The 19,369-nt window shown below is 36.7% G+C and overlaps 2 protein-coding genes across 3 annotated transcripts; one reads left to right on the top strand and one right to left on the bottom strand.

Moving 5' to 3' along the window:
- Window positions 1-1,110: 1,110 nt before the first annotated feature.
- On the bottom strand, window positions 1,111-4,622 carry LOC137745963 (calcium-transporting ATPase 4, endoplasmic reticulum-type-like). 2 transcript variants are annotated; one of them, XM_068485995.1, is made up of 3 exons: window positions 4,482-4,622; window positions 3,499-4,153; window positions 1,111-3,408 (listed from the first exon to the last, which is right to left on the bottom strand). In XM_068485995.1, the coding sequence occupies exon 3, from the start codon at window positions 2,085-2,087 to the stop codon at window positions 1,209-1,211; it is 879 nt and encodes a 292-aa protein (XP_068342096.1). In that variant the 5' UTR covers window positions 2,088-3,408; window positions 3,499-4,153; window positions 4,482-4,622; the 3' UTR covers window positions 1,111-1,208. The 2 variants fall into 2 exon arrangements, with proteins under 2 accessions (XP_068342096.1, XP_068342095.1); XM_068485994.1 differs by having other exon boundaries at window positions 1,111-4,153.
- A 7,917-nt stretch (window positions 4,623-12,539) lies between these two features.
- Window positions 12,540-15,941, top strand: LOC137744169 (ankyrin repeat-containing protein ITN1-like). Its single transcript, XM_068484037.1, has 2 exons — window positions 12,540-13,192; window positions 14,682-15,941. The coding sequence occupies exons 1-2, from the start codon at window positions 12,587-12,589 to the stop codon at window positions 15,663-15,665; spliced, it is 1,590 nt and encodes a 529-aa protein (XP_068340138.1). The 5' UTR covers window positions 12,540-12,586; the 3' UTR covers window positions 15,666-15,941.
- The last annotated feature ends 3,428 nt before the right edge of the window (window positions 15,942-19,369 follow it).

Below are 19,369 nucleotides of genomic sequence, written 5' to 3'. Positions count from 1 at the left end.
ACCATAACTGGTTTCAAATTATACTCGTGTACCATATCCCTCTACAATCACCCTTGCTGAGTAATGATTCACATACTTCCTCATACTTGTTTATGGGTTCCCATCCAACAAAATTTCGGCTTAGTACCCAAAAACTGTATTAGCTCACGAACCCAGAGAGGTTTATCAAATTCAAAGCAAAACCCACATATATTCTGAAGATTCTAGAGTTAAAGAGGAGCAATGAGGTTCGGTTACGGAACCCAAAACGCCATTTTAATGAGTAAATGAATATCTAAACAGAGGTTAACAATTTTCAGCAATAAAAACCATGGCTTTCGATCAAAGTTGTATAAATTACAGAACTTTGGATAAGGACGAATAAAAAGCCCATATTCCAATCAAGAAAAATTAAAAAAATTGTATGTAAATTGGGATTGGCAGCAGCTAAAGCATACTGAATCCAACGGGAGCCACGTGAGCTCCAAACAAAGTCACATGTCAGCAATCACCTGATCGATCATAACACCATCGCAAATATGAAAAACATAAACAATTAAGTCAGCAACATGATATGCCATCCCTTTCATACAAACACAGATTGCAATTCAAATATGTCACATTAATTACAAACAATTACGAATCGAGAAACAATTAAAGCATCATCATGAATCGCAGTGTAACATGAACACTCATCAATTAGAAAAGACAGAACTACATGGCAATGAGCATACAGAGAGTAAACATACAGAGATGAATTGCTTTAGATCCTTCCCAAAAGCAATCTTCCGCATGATAACAAAAGATCGGTTGATCTCTGATCTAATTGCAGACACAATCTGCAAAACCGACTTCTATGGAATTTGAACATGTTAAATGTGGAGTGGACCTGAATGTAACAAATTGAACTTGTTAAATTTGAACTTTCGGATGCCGAAATCCGAAAGGCCAATAGAAATCTCCCATTACAGCACAGAAGATGTTGGAACCTAAATCTCAACCCTAGCTCAACCTTAACTATTGCACATAGAAGAGAGGGAAGGAGGAAGATAAGGAGCAGAGCTCCAATATTTTTATATTGATTTCTTTTGTAAAATTCTGATCTGTTTACAAACCAAAGAGCTGGTGCTCTTATACACGAAGTGTGACTACTGCCAGCTGACATTTCTAACAAATTCCCCTAATAACAAGTAAAACACTCAATTACACTCTTAATTAGAGCATAAACCTCAATTACAAATTGGGTACATAACAATACTTCCCCCTTGAAAATTAGCCTTGTCCTCAAGGCTTAAAAAAGAAATTGTGGGGACTTGTTTGAACGCAGCAGCTCTCTCCTTCAGCTCTAGAAGCACCTCAGTTCCAGAAATGGCCATTACAATCCCGATATCAGCAAGCTTCAAAGTAGATGCACCATTCATTCCATCAACAGTTATAGCAGCAACCTCACCATCCTCTTTAAGCAACCTCACAATGTGCTTTGGTTCGACCCTTGAAAACAGAAGGCCATCATCTTGTCTCAGATGGGCTTTTGGATCACGTATAGTACTCATAAACTCTTTTCTTGTAAGGCTTCTTGAATGTACGTCTTCATCAGTACTAAACACGCCTATTTCACGGCATATTGCTTCTGCAATGTTCTGGTTATCTCCCGTGATTACCATAACAAGAATTCCAGCTGCTCGGCAGTCTTCCACTACTTTAAACATCCTTGAAATCTTCTGGTCAGTGATCGGAACTCCAGCATTCTCGAATTCAACAAACAATTTCTCAGGGTTTGTAGCAAATTGAGGGAAGATATATCCTTTGTCAATCTCCAATCCTTCCACCCCGACGATAGTCTCAAATGAGAAGGGTGACTCAATGGACAGGACACCAACAGGAACCACGACAAACACGTACCCATGAACATTATTTGTAATTGCTGCAATATGGATTGATTCCAAAACTTTTTCAGCTCTTGAGCCATCAATGCCCTTGTCTCTTAAATTCACCAACACTAAATGGTTCTCTGTTCCAACAGAAACAATATCATAGCCCTTCTTGAACAAGCTCTCTGCAAGTTTTGAGAAATTACTAGGTGACTTGTGGGTTGTGGTTTTAACCATATCTGCATACTCAAAAGGAGAAATGTTCCCTGTATACAGAGTCTTGAAGTGGAAACACGCAGCAGAGTCTTCGCCATCACAATGCTTTCCTGAATTGTTGTGATTGTTGACATCCCGAAAAATGACTTCCAAGAAATTAAGGGTCTGTGCAATCAGTGACTTCCTCTGATTAAGTGGCAAGGCATCAGACAAATTGGCATTATCAACATAATATTGTTTCGTCTCTGCCAAACGCACCACCTCCTAGAAAAGCATTCCATGAATTAATAGAAATAAGATTGAAGCAGGTGGTAGTGCTATCCATCTGACCCCTGCCTTCTCAATTGCCTTCGCAACATGATAGAACTCCACATTTTGAAAATGGGAAAGCTCATTCCATTTGTATTTAGAATTTGGGGTTGGCTTCTAGGGAATGGCAAAGGCAATTGGTGGTATACTTGTAGCATATTGGTGAAAAGTAGCAGACCTTCCTTGTAATTTACTTACAAAAAGCTCAACAAAAAGTGTCCTCCAAATGAATCCCTTCAAAGAATGGTCTAGCCTACTCAGAAATGGACCAAGCGTCGGAGGAAGAATGGTAATTTGAAAGATACTCCCACAAGAATATATATCAGGAAAATGATGGTCAACCCAACTCAGAAACTTATCGCTGCTAGCAACTTGGATATAGTCTATAGGGGTTGATTCATCCCTAATCCGAACAATGTTCCACAAAGGCTTGAGCAGCTGCAACAAAGTGGCAGTCTGAAACTCAAAGTTTCCACGAATAATCAAGTCCAAGAACTTAGACAACATACGTTCTGCATAATCTTCTCCTAATTGCATCATATGTGGTTGCTTTTCCCAGAAGAGTTCTCTGCCCAAATTATCACATGGTTGTCCTCCATGGGTTTGCAACTCATCCATGAACTGTGAGACCATAACTGCTCTATCACCCCACCTCAACTTTGCAAGCTGGGACACATACTCCTCATGAGCATAATGGGATGACCCCACCACCGTAATAGAAGAACCTGCAGCAAGCCCACAAGGAAGATACGTCAACTTATCTCTTGTTGCCAATACTTCCCCACTCATTGATAACCATGAGGGATGTGACTCTGGGTTTCCCTCAATTATAAAACTCTCTCAAATCTCCTTCAACTTAGCCACATCTTTATCATCTCTATAGCTTGACATTGGCAAGATTTCTTTCCACGAACCCAGTATGAATGTCAAGACCTCGGTAAACCCGTTCCTTGCAATCTCTAATCTGATGAGTTTAGTGTATTCATAAGCAATTGCAACATCCTCCACAATATCCCAAGCATCCAGGTTGCTACTCAAAGACATATTATATGTATTCAGTCTCTTAGACATGTCCTCAAACAGTTCCAGTATAGCATGCAATTACACCAAATAAAAGCAGTACCTCAGATCCAGTTTTTGTGGTATCGGAGAACGAGTGCTTAAGGATTGGCCACGGAGCAATGGTCATCGTAGAAGCATGAATCACTGTCTTCGATGCCGGAAGAGAAAATGTGGTTGCAACAGAATCGTTCGACTGTGGCTTGACGGTCGAAGTTGCCAGTGCTCGTAACAACGGTGAAGATGAGAGCAGCGGTGGAGCCTGGATTGCTGCCGGAATAAGTTGCGATTGGACTCCTCCAACACAAATTGGGCTCCGAGGTAGCTGGATAGGCTCAATCGCAGGAGAAACATAATGATCGGTGGCAAGAGGGGCAGAGATGCCTTCCCCAACGCTTCGAGAGTGCAGCTCGTTACGAAATTTGTCGAAATAGGCAGGAAGCTTGGTTGCAAAGGCCTTTTCGATAGCAGCGCCAATGAGAGAAGGTAACGAGGCCATCGTAGCCTCCAAGGAAGCAACACGATCTTCCAGGGAAGAGAAACGAGGGGCAGCGAATCCAAGAATCGATATGGGTGATACCATTGTTAAAACCCAAATCTCAACCCTAGCTCAACCTCAACTATTGCACATAGAAGAAAGGGAAGGAGGAAGATACAAGGAGCAGAGCTCCAATACATGAAGTGTGACTACTGCTGGCTGGCATTTCTAACAAATCCCCCTAATAACAAGTAAAACACTCAATTACACTCTTAATTAGAGCATAAACCGCAATTAAAAATTGGGTACATAACGGAATACAAAACTTAAAAAATTTGAATTTCATGAAAATTTTGATCAGTAAAGAGATTGAAACTAAAACGAGAAAAAAAAAAATTTAAATTGAACAAAACCCTAACCCAATTTAAGGCCCTTTTCGAAATCCCTCATACCTTAAAATTTAAATTTCAAAACTGAAAGAGGAAGGCAAGTTATGGGTATATTCAAGATTTCTTGGCAAATAAGCAGGAATTAAACAACCAATTTCAAATTGAGGACAAAAATCTTACCAGGCAAAGGAGCTATCTAGCTCGTTGATGTCGGAGTTGTAGAAGACGCACCAGAGGCAGTTGCGGGAACCGTGTTCGCCCAAAAGTGGTTGCGGGAACCGGGAACGGTCTAATATACATCAGATTAGAATAGAAGTAGAAATGTATGCAATCATTAGACAAAATTTACAGAGTCTTCCAGTACGTTTACTAACTTATACCGTGTGCAAAAACTAATTACATAAGATATGACCTGAAAATATAATAATATTCAGATTTACGTTATAGAATTGAAAGAGAGTTAAACTCTCCTTTTACGCAACAAACAATCCTTCTCTCTTTGTAAACCAATCCAACCAAACCTTTCTTATTTATCTTAAACATATAAAACCAACACATTGTGTGATAGTAAAGATAAAATTGCTTCTTTTTTTTTTTTTTTTTGTCTTTTTTTTCATTTGTTATGAAATGATTTGCCTTAGTCAATTCAAATTATATATAAGACTTTGTTGTCGGATTATATTATAGGTGAATGATAATTTATCAAAGTTAATTGGTGTGGGTACTAAACACGGCGAAAGAACGGGAATTTTTTTTTAAATGAAGGTACAAAGTGTTCTTGGTGCTTGAAGATGATACGAGTGAAATCAATGCGCTAATCATTGGCAAATCAGGTGAAAAGGTTTTTGACATGGCCTGTAAAGATTTGGTCTTCAATCAATCAACAGATCAAAAACAGTTGCCAAGTGAGTTTCTCAGACTAAGAGGCCAGAGAAAAAAATTTCACCTCTGGTTTGGAAGCAAGAGAAATTCATTGAACTCAAACGATTTCCTCATCTACAACATTTTTGAAGACCTTAGCATCCAGCCAGCAACTCCACAGTCCATTAGTAGAGAAATTGCAATATCTTCTATAACAGTTTCATCTTCCGCTGCACCTATTGAGACAACTGGGGAATCACATAAAAGAAAAAAAGAACCAATTAGAAGAACGCTTTTTACAGATTCTGAAAAATTGTTATACTCTGTATAACAATATTTTTAGGAAGTTTTAACGAAAAGCCAGCGGTACTGTTCACTTTAACAAAAAACCACATTTTAACACTAAAAAGTCAATTCTGGTACTATTTACTTTACTCTTGATTTTGTCCTTATCATTAAAACTCAAAGTTTTCAAGCATTTTTCATTAGTTTTCCTTTATTTTTTAACTACATCTCAAATTAATCTCAATCTAATCCAAATTTAATTTTCTGATTTTTTTGATATCTTAACACAGTGAAACAGAAGAGATCTCTGAAGCAAATGTGCAAGATTTCGATCAAGTTCCGATTAAACTGTTGAAAAAAAAATCCTCCCCAACTAGCTCAAAAACAGACGTTGCTGCACAGAAAAAAAAAAAAATTAGGTGACTTTGTTTTCTTACTGCTTCTTTCATACTATAAATCTATTCATGTACAAACCGTATTCCATGTGTATTAACATTTGCTTCTCTTTTTGTATTTTTTTCCAATTATCCAAATTTTTTATCTGCAGTGACTGCTCCAAGGAAAAAAAAAAAACTTTTGCTGCTCTACAGAGGATATTATCATCTGTTGTCCAAAACAGAACAGTGTTGACTAATATTTTTTGTCTGTAAATAGTCCTTTGCTAACATGAATTCCCCATTTTTTGGTGTATAGAAACAATCTGCCGTTTTGAAACATTTTATCTTCCAATGGTGATACCAATCAGCATCTAGGGTAGTTATCAAAGGGGAATAACAGGATAACTACTTTTGTATGTGGATGACAGAATAGTTGATAATGCCTTCTATGTATGTTGTATAAATTTAGACAACTATGTACAAATATTTGCTATATTTCTATCCAATGTTTATTTCAATCTCTACATATTTATATGTTAATGACATAATCTATAGCTATATTTTCTTTTTGCTTCCGCAACAACGTGCGGGTAAAATTTACTAGTTATTTTCTGTACTAAAACCTGGTGGAAAAGTACTGTTCATTAATAGTGTTGTTCCGGTTTCGTCCCTCATTTTCTTCATGGTTTTCCGGCTTTAGTGGGATTGTGTTGTTAAGTGGCGATTTTGCCCTTCTAAATGCGTGTTCCCCGCGTCCTCATCGTGCGCCTTTTCGTTGGATTTCCTTCCTCCTATACTGTTATACACGTGTTGCTCATCATGGAAGGGAAGAAATGGACCCGGCTTCTCTGCCCTTCCAATTTCCATACACTCTCATCCCCTCCTATTTTGTGCGGTCACGGTTAAGCTACGTCAACATTTTGTATTGATTTTTTTATAGAGATAATAAGACAAAAAACAATAGTGATATAAAATGTTGACGTGGCTTAACCGTGACCTCACAGATAGGAGGGGATGAAAGTGCATGGGAACTAGAGGGCAGAGAAGCCAGGTCCCTTACATGGAAAAGCATGCTCTTCCAGTTGCTTCCACAAATTTGTCAAGCTCTCTCTCAAGCTTCGAATCTCTGGCCTCCGCAAGAAGGTATGTCTCTCCCCCTCTCTCATTTTTTTTTTTTCCAATTCGAATTTTCTTTGAATGAATGTTGGATCTGTTGCCGGGAAGAAATTTTAAACCTAGAAAAGCTTGATTTTTAGGAAATCGGTAATCCGAAAGCTTAGGTTTCCTGGTGAGTTCTCCGACATATTTGTTTCGAGTTCTTTTTTTTTTGTTGAAATTTTTGTGATTTTAATTTTAAAATTTTGGGTTTTTTATTTGAACCAGGTACAGCTTCTTTCATTTTCTTTTGTTTCCGGGAAAATTTAGGGCTCCAAAGTGTGTAGAATTGTAGAAGTTAAAACATGTCTCAATCTTGATGTTGGTCTGTATACAATGAAATTGAATTTTGATTTTGTGTTTCGGCATACCCTTACTGAAATTTTGTGATTTGGGATTTGTAGAAGTTAGTGGCAACTCAAAACCATTAATTGGGATGAGAATTAAAGTGATTTGAAATCGGAGAGCAAGGAATTGCAGGTGGGTAGTGATAAATGATAATGGTGAGGATACTATGATGATAACACAAATTCACTATTTTGCACAGGTGGTGTTCTGGTTTTTCAATTTGATAAATGATGATAAATGTTGACGTGATTTAGCCGTAACCACATAAATAGGAGGGGATGGGAAGGGTATGGGATGGGGAGGGCAGACAATCCAGGTCCCTAAGTGTACAACTCTGCACTTTATACTGGTTGACAAAAGGTGAGCAATCATTATTTAATGATTTTAATTAATAAACCTTTAGTATTGCCCATTGAAAATTTGTTAATTGTTTTAATGCATATGATATAATGTTTCTGCTTTTTGTAATAAACACTATCTAGGATCTGATTATCATCTTTAGACATTGCTTGATTTTGTATTGTCAAATGATATATATTTTCATACCCACTGTGTCTATAGTTCTTTTTATAATATTCAGAGCCTTCTATTCTTTGTATTAGATTTTTGTATACGTAAACAATTTTTTAAAAGTGTTAATTAAAATGGTTAATTGATAGTTACTATTTACCTATGCATATTCTTTCTTAGTATTTATTATCCACATGCATATTCATGTTATACTAAATCTAAATGTAATGTTCACTGTTATTCACTTATTCACCGGATATTTAACAATATTTTTTTCCTTGCATTTTTTTCTCACGCTTAATTGTCAAGCAACAAGCAATATAAACTTATACAAATTTTGTTTTTTCATTGTTAATCTACTGATGCTAGGGATAATTTGAGTTGAGCTTTTACATTCTTTTGAACATTTTTCATATTTAACTTGCAGGGTCAGTGTCATTGTACAACTTTCCACAATTGTTTGTTCTGTCCTTCTCCCTTTTGTGTAATTTTAGTCAATTGAACTACTCTTTTTAGCTTAAGATTGAACTGAAGTGCTAAGAACTTAGTTAAAAATTAATTTGGTTTGATGACATTTTGGTGTTTGGTGTTGAATGCATGATTATTAGTTCCACAATCATTGGATACATGATCTTTCATATGTTTTTTTACCATAATATATCATAGTTCCGCATCCACATGTGGATCACACTTTCTGTTTACAACTATACGATCGGGACAATGATTGTCTATCCTCCCACTTTCAATGCCCTACCGTGCCTTTATATTTGTGTGGTCACAGTTGCCACATCAATATTTTATATTACCATTTATTTTTGTCTTATTATCTCTATAAAAAAATAATATAAAATATTAACATGATTTAACCATGATCACATAAAACAGAAGTAAAAAAATAAACAATCCTTGTTCATGCGATCGCAGGGACAAATTTTGGAACAGTGGACCACAAGGACTAATCAATTCGAGTCCAGCTGGCTTAGTGAATACCAAACGAAGGATATTAATCCAATCAAGTCCCATTCAGTCGAATCAGTCCAGCGCTGCAAATCATATTCATGCCAGTCTATGGCCCACCAAACGCACCCCTCTCTCTTCTCTCTATCTCTCTCTCTGCGCAATGCCACACCTTTATTGCACATCACCTTCTCTGGTTCTTAGTTATTAATGTTTAATAATTAAGATCTTTTTAATTCAATGCAAATACCAACGAAGATGGAAGCCTTTTGACCCATACAACATCTCCTTGGTGGGGGGGGGGGGGGGGGGGGGGGGGGGGTCTTTGTGGTATCTCCATTATCACTGCTTGGCTTTGTTTCTGCTGTTTGCCTCTTGTAGGCTTCTTTATAATATTTGGTTCATTGGTTTTCAAAAAAAAAAAAAAAAAAAAAAAAAAAAAAAAAAAACAGATCTTTTTAATTTTTAGATTTTAATCGTAACTCATAACATTAATGTACATATTTTTGATTTGGTTGGAGCAGAACCAATTTGCTTAGCTTTACACCTGCCCCAAGTTTCGTTTCTGATACATTTTGCTTTCCGTACAAATTTCTCCAGCAACAAATAATTTTGCTACGTGTACGAATCAGATTTTGGCTACTTGCATGCAGGATGGGGTCTGATCATGGTCGTCAATAATTTGCGAGCTCCCCACAAGCTTTGAACAGTTAGAGATTTAGCGGCAGTCCATGCAAATATACGCGAATCACCTTAAGAGTCTGTTTGTAATTGCTTTTTTAATCTCATGTGAGCATGGGGTGTTTATAAAAAAAAATAAAAAATTGGAGAGGTTAGAGCATCTCTAGCAGGGCCTAACTATATGAAGTTCTTTGCTATTTTAACTAAAAATTGCAGAAAAAAAAAATCTATTAAGCTACCTAATTGACTGTCTAAATATATTTAGACAATTTTATTTTTATCTTGAAAAATGGTGAGTTTTAAAATCTCTTATATAAAGCCAGACCCTCATTTTGGGGTCACGGCCTCGACAAAAATAAATAGGACCAGAATGCTCCTCAACCAAAAAAAATCAAAAGCAACAAAGAAGAATGCATAAAATAATACAAGGGTAATTTTGTAAATTTACTTTTTAATAATTTTGTCATAGGACAAGTGGGTGGGCAATCTGACAGAGGTAGGAGCAATTAAGTATGAACGGTCATTGTTGAATATATCAAAGCCAACTCATCTTTGTCAGCTCATCAAAACAGTTATAAAGGATTGGATGATGTAATAGTTAGTTGAAATAGTGAAGTGAGTTCATTGAGTTTAATACAAAAACTTCATTCATTTATTTCTCACATTTCTCTTCTCTATTTAAAACTTCATTTCTTGATTTTATAATTGTTCATATCTGATACTTCTCTAATGTAGTTAACACATATCACCAAAATATACGAACATAACATCTTAAGAGGCGTGTAATGTCGATTATAAAAAAAAGTTTTTCGCACGCGGATAATAATGTGATTAAATTAGTTATGAAATGATTGTTTGTTTTGACAAACGATATTATCTACACTATAAGGAGAGGTTGGACTTAACCTCACAATAGACTACCAATATTGTGATTCAATCAATTATTTATTAAATATTATTTTCTCTATTCTTAATGTAAATTCTATAGAAATCGATTTTATTATGTAAATTCAATTATTTTAATTGGTTTACAAGGGGTTTATTTGATATAAGATTATTCTTTTATTATATGAATGATTACTTTCTTCTCCGGGGTTTGGCTAACACGTGGCTAAAACAGTGGGCCTAGATACAAGCTCTCAACTCTCAAGCACTGCAACTTCAATGACTCACATGTGTGCAGTCCAAGTTCTCTGAGTGATTACGTTGGAAGTTTGGTGTGAATTTGTTGCTGGAGGTTCTCGCTCATTGTGCCCGTGTTAGTCCACACAAATCCAACAAGATTTTTTTTCGCATTGTTTTAGTGAGGATTCTAAAAATTCGTAAATTGTATTCGTTTATCATACATTGTACAATCAGTTTTTGTCAAATTTTAAATAAAAATTTTAAATCGTATTCTGTTTGTGTTTAATTTTAAATAAAAATATTTAAAATAATTTTTAATCACATAATGTACGATAAACGAACATAATTCACAAATCTCTGAATCCTCACAAAAAGAATCGGACGATAATCCAGATTCCACACAAATAGTCATGATACATAATTAAAATTTTCTCTACCTTCTGAACACAAAAAAAAAAAAAAAAAAACCTGTTGCCGTGTAGCACTTGCAATAGGAAAGTCTGCTGAGAAAGTCAGTCATTGTCTTCATCAAATTGAGGTCGAAGAATTAAGGTTTTAGATCTGCGAAGATCCTAACTTAATCAGACTCTCCGAAATTAATCAGAGAAATGGAAGCTCAAGCAAAAGAAGGAGACTCTCTAGAGAAGCGGCCCGGCATCGTCTTCCTTGGTTCCCCCGGCGTCGGCAAACGCTCTCTTATTTCTCGTAATTAATAAAGCTAATGGAAATGATTGAGGCAATAATAATAATTAGACATGTAATTAATTTTTCCTATATTTTGTTTGGTATGTCTTAGCTGTATATGCTCATGATTAATTTGTTCGAGGAAAAAACAAATCTCATATTTAATTTGTGTAGTATGATTGTGGTGGGTACGTTAGTACTATAAAATATGATATTTGTCAAAACGGTCTTTTGTCTTTTTCGTCTTCCTAATAATTATTGAAAGCGTTGTTAAAATTTTTTTTTTTTGAAGTTTTAAAAGTATTTTCTACGAGAAGTTAATATGTTTTTTTTTAAAAAGTATTTTAAGTGTTTTTTTTTTCTTCAGAAATTACTTGTATTTTCATCAAAACGCTTTCAGCAATTTTAGAAATACTTCCAAACGATCTCCTATATTAAGATTCGTATTTTTTATCTTGAGTCTTGATATATATATATATATATATATATATATATATATATATATATATATATATATTTTTTTTTTTATTTATAAATATATATAAAGAAGATGTGTTGTGATCCTAGAAGGTAAGAAATTCTAAGAGAAGATGCAAGTCCTATATACGTTCAAATCACCCCAAAGGAGGATGGAAACTTTTGCACTTCGTATTTGGATAAAATATATAATGCATATCTTTTGATACGCTTATCAGTTCGGGGTGCTAGTGTAACTTTATGCTCCTGATACATTTAATCATCTCATTGATTAATTGTATTTTAATGTTTTATTTCTCTTTTTCTTCCTATTTTTATTGTATTAATTACATTTAAATTTTCATTTTCATTTTCATTTTATTCATCATAATATATTTTGATTACATTTAGGTAAACTAATTTTTTTAATATAATATATTCCCGTGCAATTTGTATGTTCTTCATTCACGTACATTAATTCATTTGATAGGGTAACACTGAGGAGACTAAATTTATGGATAATGCTTGGGAGACCAAATTTTTTAAACCAAATTGCAAACCAAATTTTTTAAACTAAATTTATAGACTCTGTGTCACCTCATATTTTGACACAATATTTTATAATGTTAGCACAAAAATCGATATTAAATTGTAAGATAATAGAGAGTCCATGCATTTCACTTTTGAGAGACTCCCCCCTAGTGTTTCTCAACTATAAATTTGCATGGTTTGGTGACTCCAATTGCTACCTGTTGTCTGCGTTTGTTTTGGCATTTAATTTCTTCTAAGTGAAGCAAAGTTCAGAGAGAGAGAGAGAGAAAGGGAGAGAGAGAGAGAGAGAAAATAATGGAGATCAGACCGCACAATGAAGATGAAGTGTACAAGGCATCACGGACCGGGAGTGTAGAATCCTTAAACAGGTTGATCAAAAATGACCCAGACATTCTATGGAGAATATCCCTGCAGACCGGCAAAACCGGAACCCCCTTACATGTGTCGGCTTTGCACGGCCACACTGAGTTTACCGAAGCCCTTTGCACTAAAAATCCCAAACTTGCAGAGCGGATGGACGCCGATGGACGCACGCCCCTGCACTTGGCTTCTGCTGACGGCCACAAGGAGACTGTCGAAGCTTTGTTATCTGTGTATGCTGATGCGTGCTTGCGTTGCGATGAAAAGGGAAGAATCCCTCTTCACTATGCAGCCATGAAAGGAGAAGTTGAGGTGCTGCAGAAGTTGATTGATAAAAATCCTGAGTCCATGTATGTCAAAGTTGAAAACAGATCGAAGGAAACAGTTTTGCACTTGTGTATTATACACAACCAGTTAGAGTGCTTGAAACTGTTGGTTGAAAGAGACGACAGCAATGGCGAGTTCCTCAACTCAAGAGCTGGCTGCTGTGATGGTAGTGTGACCATCCTGCACTTAGCTTTGATGCTAAGGCAAATTAAGGTACGTATATATAGGTTTCTATACTGGATATTCTTAGTTTTTTACTATATTAATTAAATATGTTCATGTGTAAATTTTCTTTTGTTTGTTCCCCTTTATATATAGTTTATGGCATTAATCTCAGTTATTATTATAAAGTTTTTGGTTTTTTAGTTTTCAACATTTAATGTATTAAGTTTTTTTTGTCCCAATTTAGTACTTAAGTCATAATTAATTCTGAGATATTTTTATACATTCTTTAAATTTTTTGTCAGAATTTACGTTGATGCATCTACGTAGACAATAATTAGACGCCGGCAGGGCCCACCCACGTGAATATTAAAAAAACTAAAATATTAAAAAATTAAAAACAGAGTTATCTGGAATCGCATATGAGGAGGTATTGCAGAGCTCTATCTCCCTCCCTTCGACTGCACATGGGCGGCGGTGGAATGAATCCACTCCCTTTTTGTGCTGCATATGGGTTTCCCTTCCCCAGATCTGCAACCCACTCCCTTCCCTTACCTCCCGTTCAACTGGAATAAAAGAAAGAATCCCGTCCATCTGCATCTCAAGAAGTTGTAGAAGTATTAGCAGCAGCACCGCTGCCGGTCATCGGTTCGGCGTCTTCCGCCGTCACCAACTCCGAATCCGAAGACAACCCATTGTCGCTGCGGCCTAATCCGGATACTCCAGTTGGCTGGCCAGCCTACGGAAAGTTCAGTCTCGAATGGCTTAGGAACCTCGTGTTTGTTTTTTTATTGGGCATCTAGAAATCTGGACCCGACCCAAGTGCCCGTGTTTCCCGTAGTGGTTGTCGATAGCTTGGTCGTCTGCCCATCCAAAATGCCCCCCAAAGATGCCAAACGTTGATCAGTTAGGCCTGGAATCTACCGTGGTGGTCGTCGGAGACCTTCGTGGACCTCCTTTTTCTTTTAAATGATCTTCACCCTTTTAGGTTTTTAGTATTTTAGTTTTTAAAATTTTTAATTTTTTTAGTTTTTTAAAATTTTAATTTTAATTTTTTAAAACGTTTTAATATCCACGTGCGCCCATATTGACACGTGACGTCCATTTATTGTCTATGCAGCTGCAATATCATTAGGAGGTTCTGATGAAAAACTTAACGAATATATAAAAGTGTTCCAAAATTAATTATGACTTTAAGTACCAAACTGAAACGTAAAAACTTGATGTATCAAATATTAAAAATTAAGAATTTTCAAAGTAGGAAAGTGAGATTAATCCTAGTTTATATGTGCTTTCCCTTGTTTGTTCCCCCTAGGAGCATAATTTCCATCATATTAATGAGAAATTTTTTAGTGTAACCGAAACACGCATAATACACCATGTGTTTTTATATAAGTGATGAGAAATTATATTTTTTAAGTTATTAACTTTTTAACACACTTATTCCACTATTTATATAATGACATATGGTATACCACTCCGTGTTCCAGTCACATTAACAAATCTCCCCATATTAATGAAGTGTATATATTATTTACAGACTATACGTTACCTGCTTTCCGTTGATACTATAAGAGCAGAAGCAGTTGGTGTGAATGGGATGTCTCTGACCATGTCAGATATCTTAGAGTACAGCAGCGTTGTAAGAGAGGACTTTAGCAGAAGCTTAGAAATTCAACAAATTTTGATGGACGCAGGATTAATCAGAAGAGAAAATAATGAAAATGACAATCCTAACTCAGCTGTTGCCGCTGCCGCTGTTGTTGTATCACCAAATCCAAGAAGGGTAGAGAAGAAAAAGAAGCTTCACAAACGAGTAGCACCATCGGAAAAGGGATCAAAGCCAGCAAGGTGGTTCTTGACAAAATTGATGAAATGGTTAAGATATCCGGATGATTGGGTGAAGGACACACGTGGCTTGCTGATGGTTGTGGCTACGGTGATCTCGACCATGACTTTTCAAGCCGTAGTCAACCCACCTGGTGGTGTATGGGAACATAATGATACAAACACTACCTTTAATAATATAACAGTTTGCAGTGAAGAGAGTGTATGTAGAGTTGGAACTGCAGTGTTCGGCTACGGTAATGATCCCGATGATTACTTCCGCACTTTCATAGTATTCAATACCATCACGTTCCTTGCTTCTTTGAGTGTCACCCTTTTGCTCGTTAGTGGATTTCCTCTCCACAATCGGTTGTGCACGTGGCTCTTATCGATGTCCATGTGCGTCACGCTCGCATTCTTGGCACTCACCTATCTAATTGTGCTGTACGTGATGGTCCCTAATTACCGTTGTTTCGTTTCATCAAGCTTGTACCGGATATTCTTTATTCTTTGGATTACGTTGCTGGTCATAGGCAGCGTACTTCAGACTATCCGGTTTCTTATGTGGGTGATGAAGCGGTTGCGACCCATGTACTTCAGGTCAACATCAGGTCTCAAGAACATGGTCACCACTGGCTCCTTTTCACGTAAAGATCCAACGTGTTTTGAAGAGAATGATGTGCCTACAGTTGTGTGATTACTCTGCCGCGGTGTGTTTGCTTGAAACGATAATTATCTGGGTCATACACCCTTTATGCATGTAGCAATTAGGGTTTAAGGTAATGAACTAGGTCAATGACGCTTTCTGGATCCGGGTTGGTAATTCAAGAGTGTTGCTTAGCTATGATAAGTAATCCATCTGCTATGTAAATTAGAAGTGTTTGTTGTCTTTAATTTGATGCTGGACGCTAGCTACTTTTTTATTATTATTCATTTATGTCATTTGTTATCACATTAGCAAACTAACAACTGTTCTCATTCTCTCTGCTAGTAGTTTGTTATTAGTTAATACAGTATAAATGGCTTCCCCCCCCCCCCCCCCCCCACGGCCGCCCCCAAAAAAAAAAACATCATAAATAGCTAAACATTGTCTCAGGATTTGTTTGTAAGTGAGTGCTTTTAAAATGATTAAAAGTGCTTTTAGAGAAAAAAATTTGAGTTCCAAAAGTAATTGAAGTGCTTCATGTGCTTCTTCCAAAAAACACTTCATGCGTTTTTCCAAAATTCACTTGCATTTTTATTAAGGATTAATTTCTAAAACATTTTCATTAAAAACACCTTCAGTTATTTTAAAAACACTTACAAACGAACGCTTTCACAAATATTCGCTTTTAAAGGACACTACTCGACTCAACTAACAAGACATTCCTACTCACCTTCCGAAATTAGAATCTTAACATATATAAAATAACTCATTAAACTCACATAAAATAAAGGTAATACACACACGTTAAACTACATATAATTTGTCTACGAATATAAATAACTTCTTACGTGTAACAATTTCTATGTTAATTTCAATAACTTAGGTTAAAAAGTCGGTTGCAGCCTTGCAGGCTAATTGTTCACAAAAAAGTGGTACATGAAAGTAACATGGTAAGGAAAGGTCCCCCATTGCAGAGTGTTAGATTCTAAGCAACCACTAAGGTTAGCCAATTGCTAACGACATGCAGGTAGTCTCTGTGTTGTCGATTTGGAGAAATTTTTAATTGTGAAGGGAATACAAATGGTACATCACGTGTTTTAATAGAAGTGGTAGAAAATTTTACTTTTCAAGTTATTAACTTTTAGCACATATATTACACCATTTGTATAATGACATGCGGTGTACCACTCCGTGTATCAGTCACACCGAAAAATCTCTTGTCGGTTTGAGTCTCCTCTCTCTCTCTCTGTGTGGTTAGGTGAAGGGGACAACACAGAAGCTTATGACATGGTGAATTAGGTCATGAAAAACCAACATTAATCCCACCAAAATTTGGATGCAAGTCCAAAAGGTTAACAACTACTGAGCAGTGCGATTTAGCCACTAAAAGTATGAGAGAGGGACACGCAATCGCTAATCAACTTTTAAGCATCCCATAACTTCGCACGCATCAAGATCTTATGATTCTTCACTTTCTTTATGTTTTGCTTTTGGCTTCCGAATATCACATGGGAAAGTGATGGTCCCCTCTCGTTGTACATTCCTCTCTGCAATTATGTCGGTTGGAGATCTGGTGCCATCACCCTACATTGGGTAAGACACTCGCATGAAATGAGGACGCTAAGATATTGATGTCCCAAATTCGTCACGTAATGGTTTATTTCATATAAGTCATTCTTTATTGCTGATTTAAATGATTTAGATTAAAGAATTCCACAAAGAAATGTAGCAATACATTGAAGTTATGTTCTCTAGGTCACTTGATAACTAACGGTTTATGGTCATCCATCCTTAAATTTGATATTAAGGATTGAGATTAAAACATTAAACGCACATTCATTTATTATCCACCATGAATAACCCAAGGATAACTAACCATACATTCTTTTTAATCACTTGAGGACCTATTCAACATTTCTACAATAAGTGATGCCATGGAGATCATATTTTGCAGACAATATCTAAAGTCCACAATACAAGTAAGTCTACCTCTACTCGAGAAATGATTTTGATGTGTTCTACAAAATATAGTTTTCTTAGCATTTTCCTGCTAGACTACATCAATGCTTAATAGAATCTTTACTCTATAGAGAGTTAGGTAGGGGGCAACCAAAATGGAACCCACCAAGACTTGTTTGATTTGATCACTTTTATCTACTAAAAAAGCCACATTCAACTGCAAATCCCATTGACTCATTTATCGTGTAGAGTGGCATTCATAACTCATAAATCATCACTAAAACTTTGACGAAAAGAATGATGAACTTCATGATTGGCAATTGATGAGTATATAGCAGAAAACATTTTCAACTTTCCTCACAAAAAAGACAGTTAAGGAGAGAAAAAAAAAAGACAAAATAAATGGTGTCAAATTAGGGTTTAGATTGAACATTGTTTGTGAGACATATGGGAAGCAAATTAAAGGTGTTTTTGCAGAGGGATTAATGGAGGTGAGGAGAGATAAGTGTGCATGAACAGAGAGGTAAAGAATGGCCAGTCCAACTTCAACTACCAGGCTCAGGGGTTCCTCGGAATGGCTTCAAAGTCTCTCTCTCTCTGCAATACCTTCATTGCACACCACCCATTCTGCTACACCCACCCAAAGAACATTTTCTTTTTCCTTTTCTTTTCCAAATAAGTGAACAAAAAGAAGATGATTTATAAACAGAAAGTTAGATTGCTGCTTTGAAATTTTCTCTCAGATTCTCCTCCTCATGATTTTTTTCATCATATCTTTTCTCCTATCATTACACAATGCAGAGGAGGACTACTTGAATGTTCATGGCCTACAACACCACCTGCATTTCATGGAGGACAATGCCAAGCTCCCCAAAACCTACATAATCACAAAGGTTCCAGGGAATATGAAGTGAATGCAGCTTCAGTTGTCTAAAATTTCAGAGCTTTACTTGGTTTGAACAGCTTCCACAAGTGAACGCCGTCGGTTGGTGACAGTAGAAACGTTTCTCCTTCTCCTTCTCCAATTCCCTACAGCGAGGAGGACGCTCCTAGTCCAGCTCCTACTCCTGCTCCGGCGCCTCACATCCACGCGGGTTCGCATCATCTGCATCGCTTGCGCTCGATCCCAAAGCCTCAAAACATTCACAGAGAAGATAGAGGGGGAATCACGAGGATACTTGTGGCTGTTCTTGTTTCAACAGGAGCTGCAGTAGTTATCTGTGTGTTCGGAATTATTTGGGGTTGCAAAAAGCACAGAAAGCATAAGAAGAAACCCACGAGAGTGATTTCTGTAGAAAATGATTTTCCCTTATTTTATTCATTCCCAGAATTACATGATATATAGAACACATTTGATACAATAATTAATTACAATTGAAATCACCAAGTCAACCCTATGCAATCATTCTAAATTTAACGCAATGAAGAGGATTGGGGAGAGATATGTGGAGATGATGGAATCTTGCTAACACCCCCCCCCCCCCCCGCGGAAACTGGACGACCTCGGTTGTACAAGTTTGGAGCCAAGAAAGGTGTGACGCGGCTTGTGCAACGCTTTAGTAAGAACATCAGCTGGCTGATCGATGGATGGCACAAAGAATACGCGATGACTACCAACAACAACCTTTTCACGGACGAAGTGGTAGTCAAGTTCAATGTGACGAGTGCGAGCATGGAAGACAAGGTTGGCAGCCATGTAGGTGGCGCTGAGATTGTCGCAGTAAAGATGAACGGGAAACTGTATAGAGACACCTAGCTCATAGAGAAGATAGGATAACCATGTTGTTTCTGCACAA

This window comes from Pyrus communis, chromosome 9 (genome assembly GCF_963583255.1).
Source record: "Pyrus communis chromosome 9, drPyrComm1.1, whole genome shotgun sequence".
In the NCBI taxonomy this organism is placed as follows: domain Eukaryota; kingdom Viridiplantae; phylum Streptophyta; class Magnoliopsida; order Rosales; family Rosaceae; genus Pyrus; species Pyrus communis.
The sequence above is the reverse complement of the archived record's forward strand: the minus strand, read 5'-3'. Positions and strand labels throughout refer to the sequence as shown.

Excerpts from the sequence above, each read along its gene's own strand:
- LOC137745963 (XM_068485994.1), bottom strand. The coding sequence starts at position 2,087 with ATGGTTAAAACCACAACCCACAAGTCACCTAGTAATTTCTCAAAACTT.
- LOC137744169 (XM_068484037.1), top strand. The coding sequence starts at position 12,587 with ATGGAGATCAGACCGCACAATGAAGATGAAGTGTACAAGGCATCACGG. Across the intron at positions 13,193-14,681 it reads TGATGCTAAGGCAAATTAAG|ACTATACGTTACCTGCTTTC; the intron begins GTACGTATATAT and ends TATTATTTACAG.